We start from the raw sequence: 27,983 nt of genomic DNA on the forward strand, positions 1-27,983 counted from the left end.
TGTAAACTATGTAGGTTCACCTTTAAATGCAAACTTACTCATCCCCCCCCCCAGCCCTACCTACTGGTCAACACCAACACCTTGGAAATGAACTGACATTCAGCAGTGATTGTTAAAAACTGGTTATGATACGTTCCCCATCTCAGTCAAATTTATTGTGCTATTTGAAGTTATAAAACTATATTCCAGGGCAGGCACATGTACATTGCAGTAGTAGTATAACCAAGGGGTTGTGGGAGAATGAATCACTGAGCTTTACTGTTGGTTATTAATTTGTAACCGATTAGTTCGAAAGCACATCAAAGTGCAAGTAGATAAATAGGTACCACTCTGGCGGAAAGGTAGATGGCGTTTCTGTGCGCTGCTCTGGTTCGCCAGAAGCGGCTTGTTAATCTGGCCACATGACCTGGAAGCTGTACGCCGGCTCCCTCGGCCAATAAAGTGAGATGAGCGCCACAACCCCACAGTCAGCCATGACTGGACCTAATGGTTGGGGGTCCCTTTACCTTTACCTTTATAGATCACTAATGGAAAAGCAGAAGAAAAAGATTTGACTATGTGCACATTTGGTTGTATCCTTGGAGCAATTCTTGAATGATTCAGACTCCCAGCAGTTCTGTTATTAAACCTGAAAGCAATGAAAGGTGAGGCGGTAGAAGCATCTTTCTCAAGTTGCTGCCAGCACCAGTCAATGTTCTTTCTATGTTCCTTGATCCTTTTCACTGTGGATGCTGGAACCATCTATACACAATTTATTTGGGCCTAAAGTGCAGTTGGCCTGGCACTTATGCAAGGATTCCATTTTGGAGGTACAGATGCAAGACAAAATCATGCAAAATCAGGAACCGCCCAACCATACCTCTATAAGGTGGAGGGCTCCTTCCATGACCTTCCCAGAGCACCAGAAGGGCGCAACTCCTACCCTTTTATAAAAGGGGTTGGGGTGAATAGTGAGGGGAGGGGAGGCTTGGGGCAAGCTGTGTGGGTGATGAGCTGTGACCGGATAGGGGAGGGGGTGGATGATTTGTAAAGGAAAGGGCATGTAGTCAGGTGTAAAAGTAGCAGGGGTTGGCCAGGTATGGTGGGATGTGGGTTGTCAAAGGGTTTGGTGGGTAGGTGGGGTTGGTGACCAGAGTGAGTAGGCATTCCCAAGTTTTAAAATAAAAGAAGAAGAAAAGAAAGGTAGCCTGAATATCTGGTGTCCTTTTTTCTCTCTCAGTCATATTCTGGCATTATTGAGGAAAATCAAGAGAATTCAATGGGAAAGGTGGCGTTGATGATGACCTCAACGAGCTCAGAGAGGTATGGCTTTAAATAGCTACCTCCCTACCTTTTTAGTGGATGGGATATCACATGACTGGTATATGTGATCACTTGCTGCCCAAGCTTTCTAAATGGTTGATACCACAGATTTAGATCTTCTGCAAGTAGCACTGAACTATGCTCAGTTGGACTTAATGCACTATAATAGGAGCTAAGGGAGTGTGAGAATACTTTTGTGCTGTGAAATGACAAAACATACTCTACCTTGTTGAGTTCATTGATTTGCATGTCAAGGGGTGGGCAGGGGTTAGAAGCAGGATCACAAAACCAGGGTCTACTGCAATGTATCTGTATTCATTTAAAATTCTGCATGGAGTTTAGACTGTTGCTCGTACAAAGGTACACTTGTGGGGTCCTACTCATGCAACTAGGAATCCTGAAATTTATGCAATTGGGATTTCTTATCATGTGAAGGGAGCCCTATTGACAAACAGTTGCACATTTGCAGACTCAATGTAGGCCTCCAATTGAAGTCACATAATTCAGTCTCCACCTCCCCAGAATGATACTGACTGGTGAGCCAAAATGGGCTACTGACCATAGTTTCTTACAGCAGATGACCATTGTGAAACAAATAATAATAATAATAATAATAATAATAATAATAATAATAATAATAATTTATTTATACCCCACCCATCAGGCTGGGCTTCCCCAACCACTCTGGGCGGCTTCCAACAAAACACTAAAATACAATAACCTATTAAACATTAAAAGCTTCCCTAAACAGGGCTGACTTTAGATATCTTTTAAAAGTTTGGTAGTTATTTTTCTCTTTGACATCTGGTGGGAAGGCGTTCCGGAGAGCGGGTGCCACTACCGAGAAGGCCCTCTGTCTGGTTCCCTGTAACTTGGCTTCTTGCAGTGAGGGAACTGCCAGAAGGCCCTTGGCGCTGGACCTCCGTGTCCAGGCAGAACAATGGGGGTGGAGACTCTCTTTCAGATATACTGGACCAAGGCTGTTTAGGGCTTTAAAGGTCAGTACCAACACTTTGAATTGTGCTCGGAAACGTACTGGGAGCCAATGTAGGTCTTTCAAGACCAGTCTTATGTGGTCTCTGCGGCCGCTCCCAGTCACCAGTCTAGCTGCTGCATTTTGGATTAGTTGTAGTTTCTGGGTCACCTTCAAAGGTAGCCCCACGTAGAGCTCATTGCAGTAATTCAAGCGGGAGATAACCAGAGCATGCACCACTCTGGCGAGAAAGTCTGCAGGCAGATAGGGTCTCAGCCTGCATACCAGATGGCGCTGGTAAACAACTGCCCTGGACACAGATTTGACCTGTGCCTCCATGGGCAGCTGTGAGTCCAAAATGACTCCCAGGCTGCACACCTGGTCCTTCAGGGGCACAGTTACCCCATTCAGGACCAGGGAATCCTCCACACCTGCCAACCTCCTGTCCCCCAAAAACAGTACTTCTGTCTTGTCAGGATTCAACCTCAATCTGTTAGCCACCATCCAACCTCCAACCACCTCCAGGCACTCACACAGGACCTTCACTGCCTTCACTGGTTCTGATTTGAAAGGGAGGTAGAGCTGGGTATCATCCACATACTGATGAACACCCAGCCCAAATCCCCTGATGATTTCTCCCAGCGGCTTCATGTAGATGTTGAAAAAGCATGGGGGAGAGGACAGAACCCTGAGGCACCCCACAAGTGAGAGCCCAGGGGTCTGAACGCTCATCCCCCCCTACTTTCTGAACACGGCCCAGGAGGAAGGAGTGGAACCACTGTATGACAGTGCCCCCAGCTCCCAGCCCCTCAAGACGGTCCAGAAGGATGTTATGGTCGATTGTATCAAACACCGCTGAGAGATCCAGCAGAACTAGGAAACAGCTCTCACCTTTGTCCCTAGCCCGCTGGAGATCATCAACCATGAGGCCTGAATCCCGACTGGAAGGGATCCAAATGGTTCGCTTCTTCCAGGTGTGCCTGGAGTTGTTCAGCCACCACTCGCTCAATCACCTTGCCCAAGAATGGAAGATTTGAGACTCGGCGAAAGTTGGCCATCATGGCCGCATTTAAATATGTTTTTTTAAGAAGCGGTTTAATAACCGCCTCTTTCAGCGGGTCTGGGAAGGCTCCCTCATGGAGGGAAGCATTCACCACCCCAAGCCCATCGCCCAGTCCTTCCCAGCTAGCTTTTATGAGCCAGGATGGGCTAGGATCAAGGAGACAAGTGGTTGGTTTCACTCATCCAAGCAGCCTATCCACATCCTCGTGGGTAACAGATTGGAATTGATCCCACACAACTTGACTAGACAGGACTCTAGCACTCTCCCGCCCCGGCCCTGCTCCCACGGTGGAGTCTACCTCTTCTCGAATCTGAGTGAATCTGAGTGAATTTATCTGCAAAAAACTTTGCAAAATCATTGCAAGAGATCCGTACTGGGCCCTGATGCAGCAGGTGGTTCTGCTAAATTGCGAACCACCTGAAAGAGTCTCCTGCTGCTGTTTTCCGCAGATGCAATAGAGTCTTCTTCGCCGTTGCTATTGCCACTTGGTAGGCTCAACATTGAGCTCTAACCCGTGTCCGGTCAGATTCAGAATGGGTTATCTGCCACCGGCACTCTAGCCATCTCAACAATTGTTTCATTGCCCTCAGATCCGTGGAAAACCACGGGGCTGTCCGGGCTCCATGCAATCGGAGAGGGCTCTTTGGAGCCAAACAGTCAGTAGCCCTGGTTAACTCCACATTCCAGCGGGCCACCAGGGAATCAGCTGAAAGGCCATCAACATGGGATAAAACATCCCCTAACACTCTCTGGAAACCATCTGGATCCATTAAGTGGTGGGGGTGGACCATCTGAATCGGTCCCACCTCCCTGCAGAGGGGAAGGGTCATGGAGAAGTCCAGTTGCACCAGGAAGTGATCTGACCATGGCACTTCTTTGGTTTCGCTTTTACTTAGTGTCAGATCACCAACATCCATAGAGGTGAACACCAGGTCTAAGGCATGCCCGCGGCTATGAGTTGGGCCAGACTTATTCAGGGATAGTCCCATGGAGGCCATGCTTTCCACGAAGTCCCGAGTGGCCCCTTGTAAGGTCGTGTCAGCATGGATGTTAAAATCCCCTAGGACAACCAAACTAGGTGTCTCTAGGAGAACATCCACCACAACCTGAAGCAGCTCGGGCAGGGAATCCTTGGTGCAGTGGGGAGGTCAGTACACTAATAGGAATCCTGTACTGCCCCTATTGCCCAACTTCCAGAACATGCACTCAGAGAACTGGGACTTTCCAATAGGACGCCTGGTGCAAACTAATGACTTCCTAAAAATCACTGCAAACCCCACCCACCCACAAGGCCTGGTGGACAAGCAGCAGCAAGGACAGGCCCATCTGCTTCATCCAACCAAGTCTCTGTTACACATGCCAGGTCAAATCCTCCATCCACGATCAAGTCATGAATCACAATGGTTTTATGGATCATTGACCTGGCATTGCACAGCAGCACCTTCAGGTTGTGTGGGTAACCCTTGCTGATTCCAGTATCCATCCGGTCAGGACCAGACCTGGAGGCAGGGATAGTCCTCAGACAACGACTAAGCCTGCTTCCTCGGTAATGACATGGTCTGGTCTTAGCGTAACTCCTCCTCCTACCCATGATCACGTAGATCGATTGTCCCAGTGCATCCCCCCCCCCCGTGGAACCTGCCCCAGCCATTTTGTTTGCTGGGACCCACTCCCAGGCAGCCCTGACCCCTCCCCTTAAAATCAAATTAAAACCTATACAAAAAACAAACTAACAGAACAATAAAACTATAAAAACAAAAAACAGAAAGTTACAAACATAACATAATTAAATTAAACTAATTCCCACAACCAACTAAACACCCACCCCACACACCCGAGGCCTCCCTGGAGCCCCATAGGCTGCGGAGGTGAGTATGGGGCCCGTCCCCAGGCCCAAGGTGGAGAATGGGCTTCAAGGGGGAGCGGTCCTCCCCAAGACTCATAGGCAGAGTGGCAGCAGCAATGTCCAGGGCTTCCTTGGAGCTTTATATGCTGTGGTGGAGTATGGGGCCCGCCCCCAGCCCCAAGGTGCAATATGGGCTTGCTGGGGAAGCGGTCCTCCCCACAAACTCACGGCAAAACAGCAAATGAGAAGGAAATGATCTTATAATGTAAATAAGACAAATGGAATTGAAAATGGTATTTCAAAGTGGGAGGAAGTCATTGAACAACTTTTATAACTTATTCAATTAACTTTTATTGCTGGAAAATGAAACAAAAGTTTACCTAATAGAGAACAGGATGTAAACTTTATTAGAAACCCCCGAGGTTCCTGCATGATCCTGTTCCTTAGGGGAACAAAGAAGTCTGAGACATGCCTCTGAAATCAGTCTACCCATCGTATAGGCAGATGATATCTATTAGCGGAAAGTAATGAGAGTAAGAGAGACTGAATATTGTTCACTCTTCAGTATTTTTTAATCAGAAATGTACTGGGAAATGAAAGGAAATTTCCCTGTTTTAGAAAAAAATATATATATTATTATTTCCTTCTTCATTTGAACAGTTGGGTATGAAAGAAACACCTGACCCATCCACATTTCCATTTCTTTCAAGATTTCATTTTGCTACATTAAGAAATTTCAGCTGGCATTTCCTGCACTGGTGTTTATTTGCATTCAATATGCTGGTAAGTGAGACTCTTTACTACAAAGAAATTAACAAGACAAAGAACCAAGACTGTTTTACTCTATAGAAAGATCCACCGTATTTTGACTTCAACGTGATCTACAATGCAGTTCTATTTACTGTTTACTCAGAAGTACCGGTAAGTCCCACCACATTCAAAGGGACCTACTCAAGTATGTGTGTATAAGATTAAAATGGTTATATGATGATTAACGCTGCATGGATGCATACACAATAAGCTTTCTATGTAAGAGTGAGATTTATTAATTTATTGCTATCATGTTGGCTTCTCAGTGATAAAATGTATAAGGAAACAATCATGTATTAAGCACTATCGTATGCCAGTAACTTCCAATACAGAATCACCATGGTCTTTAAACCTCCCTTGTTGAAATAAATGTGAATGAAAAGCCTTTAATTTTGGGTGGACCATGTTCATACTTCAAAAAAATATATTTTTATTTTAAATAACTACTTCCTCAAATTTATTTATTTGGAACGGTTTTCAAAGGGAACACATATTTTACATTGAAATACAATGGCACTAAAAAAACCAGATTATGCAACATTAAAAATAACAGTGATTACATTCTGCAATTCATCTTTTCCACCAAAATTCAGTGCTGTATTGTCTGGTTTTTGTTGGGTATTTGTTTTGTTTGTTTTTTCACTTAATTTAGATCACTTGAAGTTATATTTATGAAAATAGCAGAAATGCTATTTTTTCCAGCAGTTTTGTGCTAATATAAAAAGAATGTCCCACTATGCATTAAGTCACTCCATGTGAACAAATTGCACTGTGATCACTGAGGCTACTCAGAGCTATTTAAAACAGCCCTGGTGTTGCAAGAATAATGTGCAAATCTTGACAATTGTTCCATGTGGCTATTCAGAGAAACAATTTTTAACATGTGGCTTCCCAAAGCTCGAGTGGTTTTCTGTCAACTCTTTCACAGAAGCCATCTCCAAATGGCTTCTGTCCTGTGTTCTCCAGAGCAGCCTTCCCAAACCTTGTCATTTCCACATGCTGTTGGACAGCAAATCTTATAATCTAACCATGTCAATGCTGGCTGGTGCTAATAGGAATTTTGTCTGAATCATCATGAAGGCATCATATTGACTAAGATTGTGAAACTTTTGCTTTGTGACAGTCTGATGACTACATAGAATACTAACTAAATAAAATGCAATCTCACAGTGCTTTCTTGCTGCTTTTACTGTCAGCAGTAAATATGCAAATACTTTATTACTGCTTCATTGATTGGAATGATTTCTTCCTATGCTATTTTAAGGGACGCAGGTGGCGTTGGCGCTGTGGTCTAAACCACAGAGCCTGGGGCTTGCTGATTGGAAGGTCGGCAGTTCGAATCCCCGCGACGGGGTGAGCTCCCGTTGCTCGGTCCAAGCTCTTGCCCACCTAGCAATTCAAAAGCACGTCAAGTGCAAGTAGATAAATAGGTACCACTCCGGTGGGAAGGTAAATGGCATTTCCTTGCACTGCTCTGGTTCACCAGAAGCAGCTTAGTCATGCTGGCCACATGACCCAGAAGCTGTCTGCGGACAAATGTCGGCTCCCTCGGCCTGGGAGCGAGATGAGCACCACAACCCCAGAGTCGTCCTTGACTGGACCTAATGGTCAGGGGTACCTTTACCTATGTTATTTTAAGCTTTCTTTAACACATTTTGCATTCTTTTCTTCTTCCAGAAGAGTCAAACAAGAGCATGAATGCTACAAGAGAGAATGGATTTGTCCTCTTGGGTTTAATGAATCATCCTGACCTGCAGCTGTTTTTGTTCATTTTCTTTCTATTGATTTACATAATAATTGTGTTGGGGAACATGCTTATTTTCATCATAGTCATAGCAGATCCATCACTTCACACACCAATGTATTTCTTTCTGAAGGTCTTGTCTTTCCTGGACATTTGCTACTCTTCAGTGACCCTCCCCCTAATGCTGGTTAATTTCCTATCAGAGAATAAGAGAATTTCCTACACTGGATGTGCCACACAAATGTTCTTCTTGCTCTTCTTAGGGGCATCAGAATGCTTCCTCCTGGCTGTTATGGCCTATGACCGTTATGTGGCCATATGCAAACCACTGAGATACATGATCATCATGAACCAGAAAGTTTGCCTTTCACTGACTGTCCTCTCGTGGTTCATGGGCAACTTGGTGTCTCTGCTTCAGACAGCTTGGGTTTTTACTCTGCCATTCTGTGGATCAAACAAAATTAATTATTTTTTCTGTGATATTCCACCACTCATGAAGCTTTCATGCATTGACACTTCTTTGTATGAAATGCAGCTCTTTACAGCTGCCATCCTAGTTATTTTCACCCCCTTTTCCCTTATCATTGTGTCCTACTCTCTGATTATTTCCAACGTCCTGAAGATGACATCCTCGGAAGGGCGTCAGAAAGCTTTCTCCACCTGCTCTTCTCATGTCTTGGTGGTGACCCTGTACTATGGGAGTGGCAGCTTGATTTATCTAAGGCCCAAATCACTTAATACCCAGGATAGTGACAAATACTTGGCTTTAGTGTACACCGCCATCACGCCCATGCTGAACCCTGTTATCTACGCCTTAAGGAATAAGGAGGTAAATGGTGCCATTAAGAGGATGGTGACCAAGACCAGGAACAGAGAATTATTTTTTCACAGATGATCATTCATTCATCATAATGTTTGGAAGCAATAAAGATAAATTAGTATACTTTTGATTGCCAGTACTATATAATTTCCACAGATTGAGCATGAACAGAATGCATAAAGTGGTGTCTAAAAGAAGCACAAAGGACAGTTCCTGCTCCTAGTAAACAGCATGCTGAAATTAGATTTTGTCACCCAGACAGCTAGCTCAATTGTTCCCCATTTAAAGAACAGACCCAAGTAGGAGAGTACTGAATTTTGTTGTTGTTTCTGCATAACTTAGTCTTAGCCATTCAAAGCACAGACCCCAACAGTAAATACTTAATTGAATCACAACTAAGTACAGCATAGATCATGGAAACCCGCCCCTTCTCTTCAGTTTTTCCTTACAAAAAAAGGGGATATATGAGAGGGGGTGCAGATACACAGAAACATGCACAGATTCCTTGAAATTGTAAATAGATGTAATAAAAATAACCACATAGTATTCTTAGCTGTAATTGCAAAACGATTAAAATAGCTGTAAGCATGGAGTTCTATCAGACTAACATAAATCATATTCAATGACTAGTAAGTATGTAGTATAAATTTTAAACAATCCTGATTTACCCCAAAGAATCGTTTGAGATGTAGTTTATTATTTTGAGAGTTGTTTGGAGACTGCCTATTACAGTGATGGCCAACCTTTTAGTGACTGAGTGCCCAAACTGCAACCCAAAACTCACTTATTTATCGCAAAGTGCCAACATGGCAATTTAACCAGTATATCCAATTTTTTTCTGTTTTTCACTTTTCTTCTTTGTGACTGCTGTTGTAATAAATAATCCTTCATAAAAGTTATTGCATTACATTCTTCATTGAATTATCTTTCCATTGCTATATAATTTTATTGTATAACTCAGTGCTTTTTTTCCTTCTAAAAAAAATGTTTCATTTTGACTCAAGAAAATCACCACCAGGGAAAAATAAATACAGTTCAAATCAGGAAGAATAAATACAGTGAATTTCTTCTCCTGTTAAATTTACAAAATGTTTAGGGGTATGCGTCCCTCTGCGTCCCCACAGGGGAAAAAAAGCACTGGTATTACTCCCAAACAAAGTGCTGTTATGTGCCATCAAACCTTGGAAATACATTTTTTCCAGAAGGTTCCACAATTTTGGCCACTAGTGTACACTGGAGGGCTGTAGCCACCCTCTCCCAATTCTTAATATGATATAATAATGATTGTCTGTGTGTGCACATACAAATAAATAGAAATAAAGAAATAAACCCAGCCAGGTGGTCGGGTTAATATTATTATTATTATTATCATTATTATTATTATTATTATTTTGTTGTTGTCATTTCTTCCGCTGTCATTTGATCACAGCATCCACGGAATGAATTTTTCTGTTGGCTTCTGCAGGAAAGCTCAGCGAACATGTAAACCCAGCAGCCCCTTCTTAGGTTGCCATCTTTATATGCTTACTGACCTGGGAGTTAAGCCCTGCTGAACTCAAGGTGGCTTACTCCAGAGTAGGAAAAACAGACTGGCTGGAGGCCCTGGCACATCAAAAGTCAATGCCTGCTCAGCCCCTCTCTCTCTCGCTCGCCAGGCCCTGGTACCGCAGGCTTTGGACGGTCCGTGCGAGCCCTCCTCCCCTCCCCCTCCCCCACAACTTGCATGGAAGCTATGGCCCTGCTGGGGTGTTGGCGCACGTGCCCACAGAGAGGGCACTCAGAGCGTGTCATAGCTCTGCCACCACTGCCCTTTGACATGCCCTCTTACATTTTGCACAGGGAAATTGGGATGCACCTCTTTTGGGGGTGCATTCCCCATGCAATTCACATGACTTACATGAGAGCAACGTGCATCCTTCAGGGCAGGGAGGAGCCTTCCTCACCTAGAGGGGCTGTCCATAAAGCAGTTAATCATAGGTGGTGGAGAATCATGTGGGGAACATGACAGGAGAAAAATGAAGTCTCATATACAGCATTATATGTTCCCCAAAGGAAGCCAGCAGGGAGGAGGAGAAGGCATGCCCTGCTGCCAGTGGCTCTTTAGGTTGTGAAATGCTTCCATAACTATGAAGTACTTTATGGACTATCAGTGCTGGATCCCTGTTCAAAGGAGGGTAGAGTTCCTGTATCTTTCATAGCCATGCAAAATTGTTGCTAGATTAAGAAAAGGTCTACTTGCTGTTAGAGGCTCAGTATTGCTGTCTTGGGACGCGGGTGGCGCTATGGGTTAAACCACAGAGCCTAGGACTTGCCGATCAGAAGGTCGGCAGTCGGCAGTTCAAATCCCCGCGACGGGGTGAGCTCCCATTGCTCGTTACCTGCTCCTGCCAACCTAGCAGTTCGAAAGCATGTCAAAGTGCAAATAGATAAATAGGTACCATTCCGGTGGGTAGGTAAACGGCGTTTCCGTGTGCTGCTCTGCTTCACCAGAAGTGGCTTAGTCATGCTGGCCACATCACCCAGAAAAACTGTCTGTAGACAAACGTCAGCTCCCTCGGCCAATAAAGCGAGATGAGCGCCACAACCCCAGAGTCAGTCACGACTGGACCTAATGGTCGGGGGGGTCCCTTTACCTTTTTATTGCTGTCTTATTTTGCATCTGTTCACCCAACTACTCTTTCAGTGCTAATATTTATCAGCACACCTAATCACAAATCAGCTACTGTACATTGCTATGAGATCATTTGCAGATGAGGAACAGGCACCCCTTCAGATGTGACTTCCACTGCCCTCAGCACAAGGCTGCATGGCCATTGGTCAAGGCCGATATGTGTCAAAGTCCAATATGTGGTGAGCCACAGGTTCCCCATCCCTGTGATAATTCTATTAACATTGCAGTCCGATCCATGTTTACTCAGAGATAAGACCAATTGTGCTGAAGGGTACTTACACACTGTGCATCCAGTGGAAGCGGGGCTACTACTCATTTGTAAGTGAAGACAATACAGTCCCAAGTGAGAGAAAAAGAGAGAGCCAACCCCATTCTACTAAAACCTAAAAACATGCAATAAGAGAATCTAAATTATTTGTCCACTTGTACTTCTCCTTTCATACTATTGGAACCAACTCCTAGGGGCTGTGGGGGCTTCCTGCCCCACAATAAAAGATTTGAGGCGGCCAGGCCCCCACAAAGCTGATAGGCATTCCCATTCAAATGGTGTGTGTGCACTGTGTCATGTGATCAAGTATGTGGGGCAGGGTTTACCTGGGCCCCCACAATATCTTCTTCAAGTTGGCACCCCTGTTTGATACTTAATTCAGCACCTGATAATACAGTAAGGGTGTATGATACCCTTCACAATCAAGAAATTCCTCTCCTACCCAGAACCATACCTCTATAAGCTGGAGGGCTCCTTCCATGACCTTCCCAGAGCCCAGGAAGGGCACAATTCCTACCCTTTTATAAAAGAAGTTGGGTGAATGGTGAGGGGAGGGGAGGCTTGGGGCAAGCTGTGTGGGTGATGAGCTGTGAGGGGATAGGGGAGGGGTGGATGATTTGTAGAGGAAAGAACATTTAGTCAGGTGTAAAAGTAGCAGGGGTTGGCCAGGTATGGTGGGATGTGGGTTGTCAAAGGGTTTGGTGGGTAGGTGGGGTTGGTGACCAGAGTGAGTAGGCATTCCCTAGTTTTAAAATAAAAGAAGAAGAAAAGCAAGATAGCCTGGTGTCCTTTTTTCTCTCAGTCATATTCTGGCATTATTGAGGAAAATCAAGAGAATTCAATGGGAAAGGGGGCATTGATGATGACCTCAGCGAGCTCAGAGAGGTATGGCTTTAAATAGCTACCTCCCTACCTTTTTAGTGGATGAGATATCAGATGACTGATATATGTGATCACTTGTTGCCCAAGCTTTCTAAATGGTTGATGCCACAAATTTAGATCTTCTGCAAGTAGCACTGAGCTATGCTCAGTTGGACTTAATGCACTATAATAGGAGCTAAGGGACTGTGAGAATACTTTTGTGCTATGAAATGACAAAAAATACTCTACCTTGTTGAGTTCATTGATTTGCATGTCAATAGGTGGGCAGGGGTTAGAAGCAGGATCACAAAAACAGGATCTACTGCAATGTATCTGCAAAGAAGCAGGATCACAAAAACAGGATCTACTGCAATGTATCTGTATTCATTTAAAATTCTGCATGGAGATTAGACTGTTGCTCGTACAAAGGTACACTTGTGGGGCCCTACTCATGCAATTAGGCATCCTGAAATTTATGCAATTGGGATTCCTTATCATGTGAAGGGACCCCTATGCACATACAGTTGCACATTTGCAGACTCATTGTAGGTGTCTAATTGAAGTCACATAATTCAGTCTCCGCCTCCCCAGAATGATACTGCCTGGTGAGCCAAAATGGGCTACTGACCATAGTTTCTTACAGCAGATGACAGTTGTGAAACAAATGAGAAGGAAATGATCTTATAATGTAAATAAGACAAATGGGATTGAAAAATGATATTTCAAAGTGGGAGGAAGTCATTGAACAACTTTTATAACTTATTCAATTAACTTTTATTGCTGGAAAATGAAACAAAAGTTTGTTTAATAGAGAACAGGATGTAAACTTTATTAGAAACCCCCAAGGTTCCTGCACGATCCTGTTCCTTAGGGGAACAAAGAAGTCTGAGACATGCCTCTGAAATCAGTCTACCCATCGTATAGGCAGATGATATCTGTGAGCGGAAAGTGGTGAGAGTAAGAGAGACTGAATATTGTTCACTCTTCAGTATTTTTTAATCAGAAATGTACTGGGAAATGAAAGGAAATTTCCCTGTTTTAGAAAAAAAAATTATATTATTATTTTCTTCTTCATTTGAACAGTTGGGTGTGGAAGAACCACCAGACCCATCCACGTTTTCATCTCTTTCAAGATTTTATTTTGCTTCACTGAGAAATTTCAGCTGGCATTTCCTGCACTGGTGTTTATTTGCGTTCATTATGCTGGTAAGTGAGACTCTTTACTACAAAAAAATTAACAAGAGAAAGAACCAAGACTGTTTTACTCAATAGAAAGATCCACTCTATTTTGACTTCAACTTGATCTACAATGCAGTTCTATTTACTGTCTACTCAGAAGTAAGTCCCACCACGTTCAAAGGGACCTACTCCCAAATATGTGTGTATAACTTTAAAAGGTTTCTACAATAATCAATGCTGCATGAATGCATACACAATAACCTTTCTAAGTAAAAGTGAGATTTAATCATCTATTGCTATCATGTTGGCTTCTCAGTGATAAAATGTATAAGGAAACAAACATGTCTTAAGCACCACCGTATGCCAGTAACTTCAAAGACAGAATCACCATGGTCTTTAAACCTCCCTTCTTGAAATAAGTGTGACTGAAAAGCCTTTAATTTTGGATTGACCATGTTCATACTTTTAAAAAATAATAATATTATTTTTATATTATATATATATATATTATTCCCCCATTTTTTTTTATTAGGAACAGTTTTCAGAGGGAACACTTATCTTTTCCACTGAAATACAATGGCAATAAAAAAAAAATCACTTCAGCCGGATTATGCAACATTAAAAATAACACTGATTACATCCTGCAATTCATCTTTTCCACCAAAATTTAGTGCTGTATTGTCTGGTTGTTGTTGGGTTTTTGTTTTGTGTTTTGTTCACTTAATTCAGATCTCTTGAAGTTATTTTCATCACAATAGCAGAAATGCTATTTTTTTCCAGCAGTTCTGTGCTAACATGAAAAGAATGTCCCACTATGCAATAAGTCACTCCATGTGAACAAATTGCACTGTGATCACTGAGGCTACGTAGAGCTATTTAAAACAGCCCTGATGTTGCAAGGATAATGTGCTAATCTTGACAATTGTTCCATGAAATCTTTGGATGTGGCTATTCAAAGAAATGACTTGTTAACATGTGGCTGCCCAAAGCTCCAGTGCTTTTCTGTCATCTCTTTCACAGAAGCCATCTCCAAATGGCTTCTGTCCTGTGTTCTCCAGAGCAGCCTTCCCAAACCTTGTCATTTTAACATGCTGTTGGACAGCAAATCTTATAATCTCTAACCGTGTCAATGCTGGCTGGGGCTAATGGGAATTTTGTCTGAAACATCATGAAGGCATCACATTGACTAAGATTGTGAAACTTTTGCTTTGTGACAGTCTGATGACTACATAGAATACTAACTAAATAAAATGCAATCTCACAGTGCTTTCTTGCTGCTTTTACAGTAAATATGCAAATACTTTATTACTGCTTCATTGATTGGAATGATTTCTTCCTATGTTATTTTAAGGGACGCAGGTGGCACTGTGGTCTAAACCACAGAGCCTAAGGCTTGCCGATCAGAAGATCAGCAGTTCGAATCCCTGCGGTGGGGTGAGCTCCTGTTGCTCGGTCTCAGCTGCTGCCCACGCAGTATTTCAAAAGCACATCAAGTGCAGGTAGATAAATAGATATTGCTCCAGTGGGAAGGTATACAGTGTTTCCGTGCGCTGGTCTGGTTTGACAGACGCAGCTTAGTCATGCTGGCCACATAACCCAGAAGCTGTCTGCAGACAAACGCCGGCTCTTTTGGCCTATAGAGCGAGATGAGATGAGAGCCACAACCCCAGAGTCTTACATTTACATTTACCTATATTATTTTAAGCTTTCTTTAACACATTTTGCATTCTTTTCTTCTTCTAGAAGAGTCAAACAAGAGCAATGAATGCTACAAGAGAGAATGGATTTGTCCTCTTGGGTTTAATGAATCATCCTGACCTGCAGCTGTTTTTGTTCATTTTCTTTCTATTGATTTACATAATAATTGTGTTGGGGAACATGCTCATTTTCATCATGGTCATAGCAGATCCATCACTTCACACACCAATGTATTTCTTTCTGAAGGTCTTGTCATTCCTGGACATTTGCTGCTCTTCAGTGACCCTCCCCCTAATGCTGGTTAATTTCCTATCAGAGAATAAGAGAATTTCCTACACTGGATGTGCCACACAAATGTTCTTCTTGATTTTCTTAGCGTCATCAGAATGCTTCCTCCTGGCTGTTATGGCCTATGACCGTTATGTGGCCATATGCAAACCACTGAGATACATGATCATCATGAACCAGAAAGTTTGCCTTTCACTGACTGTCCTCTCGTGGTTCATGGGCAACTTGGTGTCTCTGCTTCAGACAGCTTGGGTTTTCACTCTGCCATTCTGTGGATCAAACAATATTAATTATTTTTTCTGTGATATCCCACCACTCCTCAAGCTTTCATGCATTGACACTTCTTTGTATGAAATGCAGCTCTTTACAGCTGCCGTCCTAGTTATTTTCACTCCCTTTTCCCTTATCATTGTGTCCTACTCTCTGATCATTTCCAACGTCCTGAAGATGACATCCTTGGAAGGGCGTCAGAAAGCTTTCTCCACTTGCTCTTCTCATGTCTTGGTGGTGACCCTGTACTATGGGAGTGGCAGCTTGATTTATCTAAGGCCCAAATCACTTAATACTCAGGATAGTGACAAATACTTGGCTTTAGTGTACACCGCCATCACGCCCATGCTGAACCCTGTTATCTACGCCTTAAGGAATAAGGAGGTAAATGGTGCCATTAAGAGGATGGTGACCAAGACCAGGAACAGAGAATTATTTTTTCACAGATGATCATTCATTCATCATAATGTTTGGAAGGAATAAAAATAAATTAGTATACTTTTGATTGCCGGTACTATATAATTTCCACAGATTGAGCATGACCAGAATGTATAAAGTGGTGTCTAAAAGAAGCATAAAAGACAGTTCCCGCTCCTAGTAAACAGCATGCTGAAATTGGATTTTGTCACACAGACAGCTAGCTCAATTGTAACCCATTCAAAGAACAGAAGAAAAGAGAGTTTGGATTTGATATCCCGCCTTTCACTCCCTTTAAGGAGTCTCAAAGCGGCTAACATTCTCCTTTCCCTTCCTCCCCCACAACAAACACTCTGTGAGGTGAGTGAGGCTGAGAGACTTCAGAGAAGTATGACTAGCCCAAGGTCATCCAGCAGCTGCATGTGGAGGAGCGGGGATGTGAACCATGTTCCCCAGATTACAAGTCTACCGCACTTAACCACTACACCACACTGGAGAGTATTGGATTTTGTTGTTGTTGTTCATGCATAACGTAGTCTTAGCCATTCAAAGCACAGACCCAAACAGCAAATACTTAATTGAATCACAACTAGGTACAGAGTACATCATGGAAACCTGCTCCTTCTGTTCAGTTTTTCCTTACAAAAAGGGGGATATTTGGGAGGGGGTGGAGATACACAGAAACATGCACAAATTCCTTGAAATTGTAAAAAGATGTAATAAAAATAACCACAATACAATGAAAATAGCTTTAAGCATGGAGTTGTATCAGACTAATATAAATCATATTCAATGACTAGTAAGTATGCAGTATAAATTTAAAGCAATCCTGATTTACCCCAAAAAAATCATTTGAGATGTAGTTTATTAAGAGTTTTGAGAGTTGTTAGGAGACTGCCTAGTGCAGTAATGGCAAACATTTTAGAGACTGAGTGCCCAAACTGCAACCCAAAACTCACTTATTTATCGCAAAGTGCCAACATGGCAATTTAACCAGTATATCCCATTCTTTTTCCCTATTTTTCACTTTTCTTCTTTGTGACTGCTGTTGTAATAAATTATCCTTCATAAAAGTTATTGCATTACATTCTTCATTAAATTATCTTTCCATTTATATATAATTTTATGGTATAACTCAGTGCTTTTTTTTTCCTTCTAAAAAAAAAGTCTCATTTTGATTCAAGAAAATCACCACCAGGGAAAAATAAATACAGTTCAAATCAGGAAGAATAAATACAGTGAATTTCTTCTCCCGTTAAATTTACAAAATGTTTAGGGGTATGTGTCCTCCTGTGTCCCCACAGAAAAAAAGGACTGGTATTACTCCCAGACAAAGTGGTGTTATGAGCCATCAAACCACGGAAATACATTTTTTCCAGAAGGTTCCACCATTTTGGACACTAGTGTACACTGGAGGGCTGTACTAAAAGCCACCCTCTCCCAGTTCTTAATATGATATAATAATGATTGTCTGTGTGTGCACATACAAATAAATAGAAATAAAGAAATAAACCCAGCGAGGTGGGCAGGGTATAAATAAGAAGAAGAAGAAGAAGAAGAAGAAGAAGAAGAAGAAGAAGAAGAAGAAGAAGAAGAAGAAGTAGTTGTTGTTGTTGTTATTTGCTATTTCTTCAGCTATCATTTGACCACAGCCTCCACGGAATGAATTTCTCTGTTGGCTTCTGCAGGAAAGCCCAGTGAGCATGTAAACCCAACAGCCCATTCTTAGGTTGCCATCTTTATATGCTTACTGACCTGGGAGTTAAGCCCTGCTGAACACCAGGTGACTTACTCCCGAGTAGGAAAAACAGACTGGTGGGAGGCCCTGGCGAATCAAAAGTCAATGCCTGCTCAGCCCCTCGCTCGCTCGCCAGGCCCAGGTACTGCAGGCTTTGGATGGCAGGTGCGAGCCCTCCTCTTCTCCTCCTCCTCCCTCGCCACCGGCACAGAAGTTACTGTTAGAATTCCTGCTCCATGATTGCAGTCAGTGAGGTCTGCATGGGATTAATGTCTTTCACATGATGACTGTGTATGTTTTGACTCCACAGAGTGGGAAGTGATGGAGACAGGATGTTTGTGTTACTGTGTTCCGTGAAGTGGGACTATTGTCCTTTGTTCTTTTTCTCTTTGCTGTCTGATGCTAGAGAGAGCCATGTTGCAGCACTCTGTGTGTGTTTATAAGTAAATAAAGTAGATTAGCCAAATACTGAGTTGCTGAGGTCTGTCACACAAAGTGCACAAATTTTGCAGATCTCTAAGTGTGCTGGTGTCGGTTGGCAGCAATTGCTGTGATGTTCAGGATGAAGAAAGCTTATGAAGCTCCCGAACGATCAACCAGGAGGGAGGGAACATGCCAGTTGGGCATGTGTCTCTGCCAGGGTCCTACTCGAGTGTAGTCTGAACTCCTGACAGTTACGGCCCTGCTGGGGTGACAGCGCAAGTGCCCACAGAGAGGGCACTCAGAGTGTGCCATTGGTGCCATAGGTCCGCCACCACTGCCCTATGACATGCCCTCTAACATCTTGCAGAGGGAAATTGGGATGCACCTCTTTTGGGGGTACATTCCCCATGCAAGTCGCATGATTTACATGAGAGCAATGTGCATCCTTCAGGGCAGGGAGGAGCCTTCCTCACCTAGAGGGGCTGTCCATAAAGTAGTTAATCATGGGTGTGGAGAATCATGTGGGGAACATGACAGGAGAAAAATGAAGTCTCATATACAGCATTATATGTTCCCCAAAGGAAGCCAGCAGGGAGTAGGAGAAGGCATGCCCTGCTGCCAGTGGCTCTTTAGGTTGTGAAATGCTTCCATAACCATGAAGTACTTTATGGACTATCAGTGCTGGATCCCTGCCAGGCTAACACACCCTGCTCAGCTGCCATACTTCTGCCAGTCACCTTGGAGATGGGAACCATGCCAAGGCAGGGCATTCCCTGCTTGCTAGAAGACACTGGCAGGTCAGGAAAAGGTTGGCAGGGAGCGGCAGGTAATGCTGAGTGGAACCTCTCCATGAATCAGTGGCACAGTGGCGGGGGGGCTGTGACTCCAGGCACATTTTTTCAAGGTGTGTGACCAGGTGCCCCTTCAACAGGCTCCCTTAGAGCCTGGCACTTGTGCCAACTCCAGAGGGCCCAAGGGTCCTGGGCACCCCCAAAATGTTGTTCTGGGTGCCTGGCACCCTCCCATCACTGCCATCCTTAATTGCCATAGCGACATGCTGCTCACTGCTGCCCAGTCTTCATTCCCTCGTTGCCAGCTGCCGCCTTACCTCTGGCGCTCTGCCACTGTGGCCCCAGACCAGTGGTATATTACCCTGGTATATACCACCATCGTATGTTAAAAAAAAAGAAAGCAGCATTAAAGAAAGAAAGAAACAGAAGCCTAGCAGAGAGCTGATATTTGATGGTGCACTAGGTAAAGAGTCATCTGGAAGAGCATTGTTAGCTGTCCTCTGTGTTTTTTAAGCTAAAGAGTTATGACAAGTATGGCAATTTAAATACAAGTATGCTCCTTTAGAAAATATACCATTTAACAAACCACAAAACATAGCAGGCTTATGCAATCTGCATGCATTTCTGCAGTGCAAAAGGACTTTTTCCACACCATTACACAGAGTAACATGTTTATTCATTTACATAATTAGATCATTATTACTTTTGTTATATAAAAAATAGACTAGCTGTAGTGAAAATGTAGGTTACAGGTTACTTCACCCTGGTAGGGTTGCCATATTTTGAAGAGCAAAAAGGAAGACACATTTGCTGACTTCTACTTTTAACTATGGATCGCTATGACGATTCTACCCATGGAAAAGAGGACATGTCCTGGGGGGAAAGGACATATGGTAGCCCTTTGTGACAGTTATGTCAAAAACAGTTTCTATGGTGCTATACAGTATAAGCTGCAACTGACTGCTTCCAAAACTGTTTCTGTCTGTTGTCTAAAGGAACTGCCTGGATATTTCTTTTTTCTAATAACCAGGACTATATCAATATCTGTTCCTCAACTGACATTAGGAAATCTCCATGTTGTCCGTAATACATCTTTGTAGTCTATGAGAAGATTTTCTTCCCAAGAATTCTCTTCATGGCTTCCTTCACTTCATGGTTCCTCAGAGTGTAGATAATGGGGTTTAGCATAGGTGTGAGGACTGCATAAAGTAGAGACAACACTTTTTTGACTTCTGGGGAATAGTTGGAGTTGGGTCTCAGATAGACAATGCTCCCACTTCCATAGAACAATGTCACCACAATGAGATGAGATGAGCAAGTGGAGAAGGCTTTGTGTCTGCCCTCTGCTGAAGATATTCTGAGGATGGTGGTAATGATGCGTATGTAGGAGATCAGGATGAGTACAAAAGGAAACATGAGGAACAAGAGCGTTGAGGCAATGGCTTGCATTTCAAATAAGTAAGTATCAGCACAAACTAACTTCAGTACTGGTGGCGCATCACAGAAAAAGTGATTGACCTCTTTGGGTCCACAAAAAGGGAGACTAAAGATCCAAGCTGCCTGCAGTAGTGATACAGGAATGCCAATGACCCACACCCCACCCACCAACTTGTGGCAGAAATTCCTGTTCATGACAGTGGCATAGTGCAAGGGGTTACAGATAGCAACATAGCGATCATAGGACATGGCAGCTAAAATGAAACACTCAGCACATCCAAAATAGAAGAAGCCAGACATTTGAATGGCACAGCCGACGTAAGAAATACTTTTATGCTTCAGCAGAAGGTTGACTAGCATTTTAGGGATTGTGTCTAGAGTGAAGCAGATCTCAATGAAGGACAAGTTCCTCAGGAAGAAGTACATTGGTGATTGAAGAGCTGGGTCTATCATGACAATCACAATGATGAGGACATTCCCAGTCACTGTCACAATGTACATCATCAAGACTAGGGGAAACAAAAACAGCTCTATTTTTGGCATGGTTGAAAAACCAACGAGGATAAATTCCATCACACTTGTTTGGTTTTTCCACTTCATTTCTTCAAGATTACTGGACTGGATTATATACTGTAGGTAAATCAACAAAAAAACATTTAATAGCTATTTAATACATTTTGCACTGACTCTGTTAAATTGATTTACAGTGCAACACCAACCCCATGATCTGTTTTGCTGGGGTGGATTAGGATAATGTGGAGGTGACCAGATAATAACTTTAAAAAAAAGAAGATAAATACCTTTAAGTTGATTTATATTTTAGGCAAATATTTCAAAAAAAACAAATCAATTTCCATTAATCCTTAAATGTATTTACTTTTGTACAATAAAATGTCTTAACTGAAAGGACTGAAAAGTTATATACCCTCTTCTAAAAAGACAGTTTGCAAAGTACATGTGCCAAGTCATGGTTATATTTTATGTGGTTGCAGCCAAGTGGTGATACTGCACATCTATCTGCCTCTCCATTAGCCTGGATCTAGCAGCGCTCATTTCATTTGGGTGCTGCAGAGTGAGAGATGAGGCACAGAGGCTTCCATCATCATCTTCTCTAGGACCAACTAAAATATTGCTTAATTTAATAGTTTAACTTTTTGCAAATGAGGATAGTGTTCCTATATCTTTCATAGCCATGCAAAATTGTTGCTAGATTAAAATAAGGTCTACTTGCTATTAGAGGCTCAGTATTGCTGTCTTATTTTGCTTCTGGTCGCCTAACTACTCTTTCAGTGCTAATATTTATCAGCACACCTAATCACAAATCAGCTACTGTACATTGCTATGAGATCATTTGCAGATGAGGAACAGGCAGACATTCAGATGTGACTTCAACTGCCCTCAGCACAAGGAAGCATGGCCATTGGTCAAGGCCGATATGTGTCAAAGTACAATACGTGGTGAGCCATAGGTTCCCCATCCCTGCGATAATTCTATTAACATTACAGTCTGATCCATGTTTACTCAGAGATAAGACCAATTGTGCTGAAGGGGACTTACACACTGTGCATCCAGTGGAAACGGGGCTGCTACTCATTTGTAAGTGAAGACAATACAGTCCCAAGTGAGAGGAAAAGAGAGAGCCAACCCCATTCTAAAGGTAAAGGTACCCCTGCCCATACGGGCCAGTCTTGCCAGACTCTGGGGTTGTGCACCCATCTCACTCAAGAGGCCAGGGGCCAGCGCTGTCCGAAGACACTTCCGGGTCACGTGGCCAGCGTGACATCGCTGCTCTGGCGAGCCAGAGCCGCACACGGAAACGCCGTTTACCTTCCCGCTGGTAAGCGGTCCCTATTTATCTACTTGCACCCGGAGGTGCTTTTGAACTGCTAGGTTGGCAGGCGCTGGGACCGAGCAGCGGGAGCGCACCCCGCCGCGGGGATTCGAACCACCGACCTTTCGATCGGCAAGCCCTAGGCGCTGAGGCTTTTAACCGCAGCGCCACCTGCGTCCCCCAACCCCATTCTACTAAAACCTAAAAACATGCAATAAGAGAATCTAAATTATTTGTCCACTTGTACTTCTCCTTTCATACCATTGGAGCCAACTCCTAGGGGCTGTGGGGCTTCTGCCCCCACAATAAAATATTTGAGACAGCCAGGCCCCTACAAAGCTGATAGGCATTCCCATTCAAATGGTGTGTATGTGCACTGTGTCATGTGATCAAGTATGTGGGGCAGGGCTTACCTGGGCCCCCACAATATCTTCTTCAAGTTGGCACCCCTGTTTCATACTTAATTCAGCACCTGATAATACAGTAAGGGTGTATGATACCCTTCACAATCAAGAAAATCTCACCTACCTCTTAAATGTGAAAGAAAGTTCTGTGTTAGCAAAGCAGGCGCTGCTTGGTCACCTCAGTCACTGTGATTGTCTGGCGCATAATTTCCAAGCCATTCTTCACTTGAGAATATAAAGGCAACGCTATTAAAAAGTCCTTGCAGGCCTTGATTTACATTATCTTTAGAGTTATAAATCTTGTTCATACTTTTGAATTTCCATAGTTCTGTTCACTACTAGTGAATAGGATAATTAATCCCTTACTTGCATATAAGCTTTGGAAATTATTTCTTGTGGTAGCTATACTTTGCGTTTCTGAGCAGGAGTTAAGGATGGAGGCTGCCCTCACCTTGATTTTTAATTAGAAACGTGCTATATATTTTTAAAAGAGCAGAATGCTGTATCATCTTAGTCCCCAAAGGCAAATGTCTCATTTGGGGATACATTTGTTTCCTAGTAGAATAAACAGAACTAGGACGGGTTTCTACTAGTTCCAGATCTATATTACCTCATTTCTTCATTCACACTATTAGAGATCAGAAAAGGGATGCCTCTTGGGGGAAGGGGCAGAATTTGAAGCAATGTGTTTGATGATGCAAGCACCTTTGAACAAATTGTTTTGAGCAGAATTGAAGTGGTCACAACTTGAGGCTGACACTTTTGGACTGTCAATAATAATAATTTCTCATGGGGGAGAAAAAAATAACAAAAATTGCATAAAATTTGCATATGGTTATTAATACGTATAGATGCAAATTAATGCATTGTCACTAAAATGTAAATAGAAACATGACATCTCATCATATTGGGGAGGACACTAGGTCACGTGTGTGCCTGCTCAGTCTGCTATCTAGGTGCTTCTGATTGGCAACTTCAAGCTCTCTCTTGTTATGGTTCATCATAATTTTTATACTTGACAGTTCAAATCCAGAACTGCCCTCTTGACAGCTCTTCAAGATACAGTGTGTGGTGGGGAGGGTATGCAACCGAACGGGTACATGTCCACCCTGAACCCACCTCTGATGCTATCATCTAGAGCACAGTGAAATTTGTTGTGTCTGGGGGTAAATGGTTAGCAACATACTGGAATACCGCAGAGTCCATGTGTACTCCAGTCATAGTTTTGTTGTCATTCAGAACATTTCCAAACATAAACGGTTTCACTTTAAGTTACTGAAACAGTCATTGATAACTGTTGATGAATGTTCAAAAGTAAACAATGCTACTTTCAGGTTCTAAGCCTTTTTCAAGGAAGTAGGCCATGAGCCCCAATTAGAACTGGCAAAAACAAGATCAGATATGTATGCAGCACGGGTTGAGAAAATGACACAGGCTGTGGCGCAGGAGAAAAAGAAACAGCCTCCCGTCACAGGGGGCTGAAGACAATCGATGGATTATAATTGGGGACTATTTCACACACAAAACTGCATTTGCTTGCATGGATTATTGTTATATATGAATTAATGTGAAAGTGAGAGTGAATCTTTGATCTTTGCAAGCTTCCTCTGGGGCCTGGGGCAGGAGCAAGCTTGAATTCTAGAGGAACCAAATAATTACTGATTGTGAAATATACCATATGGCACTGCTTTTCTATGGAAGACTCATATTTGGAACATCAGCTTGTTGCGTGGCAAGACCCTCAAGCCAACCCCCCATTAGCATAAAGAAATTCACACAGACACAGAATTTTTGTTTAAGGTCATTGGGCAATTTTTTTGGCCACAGCTTTATTGATTACAGGAAATGAGAGCCGCATTGGCTTAGGCATTGGCAAAAGACAATATCTGACTCCTGCCCCCTTTGCAGGAAGTCTGTAAGGGTAAACCACCCAAAGGGAGACTGTTTCAGGGGAACCCACCTGCATTTCCCTGGTGTTCCCAGAAGCCTGGCATGGCCCTAGCCCCTCAAGTGGACTTCAAACAAGATGTAGGCCCTGGATTCCTTTAACGGAATACCCTTGAACAATGGAAGGACAGGCGATGGGCGACCTCCCCTCCTCCCCTCAACAAGAAGCCAATGCCTAACCACCAAACCTTACAAAGTTGTGACGATTGCTAAGAGGCAGGCAACAACCAAGTGGCCCATGCCAATTTTCCAAATGGAATAATTCCTACCCGTTCCCTGACCCAAGACGGGCAACCAACTGCTGTCCAAAGCAAGGCCAAAGGACACTTAAATTAAAGGGAGGGTGGGCGGGTGTTCAGCAGTGCGAAGCAGGTGCTTGGCACACATTGCACTGCTGCTTTTATACATTCCCCCATGATGACCATTCAAATTGATTGGCCAATAGCCCTGGGTGATCATGGTGCCACCCTGGTGTAATGGTGATGGCTCCACCGACGCCAGGGTGGGGGGACCAGGTTGAGGGCCTGCCTGCAACCAGGGCCATCTATTAAGATGATCACACTTTAAAGATCTGAAAATTGCTGTGCCATAAATCTTATTAAACGAAGAAGAGCTGAAAGAGAGTCCAGAGCCCTTGAAGATAAGACTGTGGAATGATAGGGGGGCACTGGGGGGGGGGGGCTGCACTGAAAATCAATCAACGGATAACAACACAAAATAAAATCCCTCTTACATATTAATAGACATATGGGTTTGTTAAACATGATAGAAAGTCATACACCAGTGATTGTGAGGATAGGACAATGGGTTAAGATCAGAATTATGAAACTGGGGAAAAACAAGAGAGAAAGAAGCAGGAACAAGTGAAAGAAACTTTCTCCCAACAGCCAGAACATGGGAAGACCTCTAAAAAATTAATTTGGAATGTATAATTGCCTTTATTGTTTGTATTATGATGTGGCAAGATATGATTTGTTATTAATTGGAATGTTATTAATTGAAGATTAATAAAAATTAGTTAATATAAAATTAGTCACTCTCTCCTTGGTAACTCTGCCAACTTTAGATCTGGCTGGGAAATTATGGGTGATTTGGATCTGTAACATAATTCTACAGTTTGCACAATATTTCAGGAAAATCAAGATCAAGGCAGTGTGTTTATTTACTCACTCACCCATAGTGCAATCCAACAATCTTCCCCTTAATATTGATGGTTACTGAGTACTTAGGATACTTTGTTGTCCCCTGTCAGCAGAGTGACATTGTTCTGATTGAACTACAAGTCCCATCCACTCCCACAAGCAATGCATCTGTGGGAAATGGCAACACATGGATAGTTAGAAAGACAGAGTCAGAGTTTACAGTTGAAAGTTGCAGTGATTTGAACCCAATATAAAGCAGCAAGTTGAGAGAAGACAGAGGCAAGAGCAATGCCTGATTTCTGTTTGAATCCAAGGCTGTGGCTATGAGAGAAACAACACCCTTTTGGAGTGGCGATGCTGTGAATCCATCTGTCATAGGCTCAGAACGTATATACAATGGTACCTCAAGTTAAGTACTTAATTCGTTCCGGAGGTCCGTTTTTAACCTGTAACTGTTCTTAACCTGAAGCACCACTTTAGCTAATGGGGCCTCCTGCTGCCGCCACGCCGCCAGAGTAAGATTTCTGTTCTCATCCTGAAAGAAAGTTCTTAACCTGAAGCACCATTTCTGGGTTAGCAGAGTCTGTAACCTGAAGCGTATGTAACCTGAAGCATATGTAACCCGAGGTACCACTTTATATGTAAATAAACCATATATCATAAAAACACCACATTCTCCACTGTGCCTCATTCCTGAAGGAAACATGAACCCTGGCTGTGTCCCTAGAATCCCTGAAATCTTGCACCACACATTGCTTATATCAAGTCCGATTTTGGGTGAAAGATTTCTGCCTGTATTGCAAGGGGTTAGACTACATGAGCCTCGTGCTTCCTTCCAGCTATACAATTCTATGATTCTATTATATCAACATCATGCTTTCCAATGGGTTCAGATGTTAACATTCAATTGCCAGTCATTGTGTGGACTCATTAAGAGTCGTGCATGTATATGTAAATCAGTCCCCAACCTCCCAAAGGCAAGAGCAGATAGAGCTTATATTTGACTTTGAACTTGCATCAGTTAAATATCTGATTACCACTGTACATATTTTAATGCTGCTATATAAATTTTTACAAATGGTTCTTTAGCTTTCCGCGGGAACGTTTTTCCTTACTGCTTTAGCCAAGGCTCCTTTGACTTCCTTATTCCTTAAACTATAGATGATAGGATTAAGCATTGGAGTGACCACGGCATATACGAAAGCCAACATCTTGTCTTGGTTGGGTGAAGTGTTTGTTCTGGGGTTCATATAAGCAAATGCAGCTGTTCCATAGCAGAAGGTGACAACAGTCAGGTGAGAGGAACATGTGGAGAAGGCTCTTTGCCGACCTTCTGAAGAGTGGATGTGTAGGATAGCACGGATTATATACACGTAAGATAGCATTATCAAGATGCAGGGGATGAGTAGCACAATGACCCCTGCCACCATAAGCATGATCTCATTGATAAAGGTCTCAGAGCAAGCTAGCTTGATAACACCCAGGACTTCACAAGCAAAGTGGTTGATGATGTTGAAAGTGCAGAAGTGAAGGTGCATGGTGAACCCAGTTTGCACTAGAGCATTGAGGAAGCCACCAATCCAGGAAGCTAGTGCCAACTGAATACACACTGCCCTGTTCATGATGACTTTATAATGCAAGGGATAGCAAACAGCCACATATCTGTCATAAGCCATGGCTGCCAACAGGATAAACTCAATGCTGCCAAAGGTCAAAGAGATACAGAGCTGGGCCATGCATCTGTTGAAGGAGATGGTCTTTGGACTAGTCAGGAAATGAACCAGCAGTTGAGGCACCACACTTGTTGTGTAGCAGATGTCCAGGAAAGAGAGATTGGTCAGGAAGAAGTACATTGGTGTGCTGAGCCGTGGGTCGATACGGATGGCCACAATGATGAGTGTGTTACCTGACAGGGTGATGAAGTACATGGAGAGAACCACTGCAAAGAGGCACAAATTGGCGCCTCGATCGCTGGAGAATCCTACAAATATGAACTCTTTGATACTGGTCTGGTTGCGTTGTTCCATTATGCAGACAATGTATCTCTGCTGAAGGGGAAA

At 43.1% G+C, this 27,983-nt stretch overlaps 4 protein-coding genes across 4 annotated transcripts in view; 2 read left to right on the forward strand and 2 right to left on the reverse strand.

Moving 5' to 3' along the window:
- Positions 1–27,983, reverse strand: part of LOC309354852 (vomeronasal type-2 receptor 26-like) — a gene marked incomplete at both ends in the record, with an annotated part of 356,212 nt that overhangs the window by 256,469 nt on the left and 71,760 nt on the right. The window lies entirely within an intron of this gene.
- On the forward strand, positions 7,806–8,633 carry LOC309356123 (olfactory receptor 10A7-like; the record flags this gene model as incomplete). Its single annotated transcript, XM_081887302.1, has 1 exon — positions 7,806–8,633. The coding sequence occupies one exon, from the start codon at positions 7,806–7,808 to the stop codon at positions 8,631–8,633; it is 828 nt and encodes a 275-aa protein (XP_081743428.1).
- On the forward strand, positions 15,299–16,453 carry LOC309356124 (olfactory receptor 10A7-like; the record flags this gene model as incomplete). Its single annotated transcript, XM_081887303.1, has 1 exon — positions 15,299–16,453. The coding sequence occupies one exon, from the start codon at positions 15,299–15,301 to the stop codon at positions 16,241–16,243; it is 945 nt and encodes a 314-aa protein (XP_081743429.1). The 3' UTR covers positions 16,244–16,453.
- Positions 20,239–27,950, reverse strand: LOC309356126 (olfactory receptor 13D1-like; the record flags this gene model as incomplete). The annotated part of the gene is made up of 2 exons (XM_081887305.1): positions 20,239–21,229; positions 27,027–27,950. The coding sequence occupies 2 exons, from the start codon at positions 27,948–27,950 to the stop codon at positions 20,264–20,266; spliced, it is 1,890 nt and encodes a 629-aa protein (XP_081743431.1). The 3' UTR covers positions 20,239–20,263.

The sequence above is a fragment of the Podarcis melisellensis genome (genome assembly GCF_964234715.1).
Source record: "Podarcis melisellensis genome assembly, chromosome: 13".
In the NCBI taxonomy this organism is placed as follows: Eukaryota; Metazoa; Chordata; class Lepidosauria; order Squamata; family Lacertidae; genus Podarcis; species Podarcis melisellensis.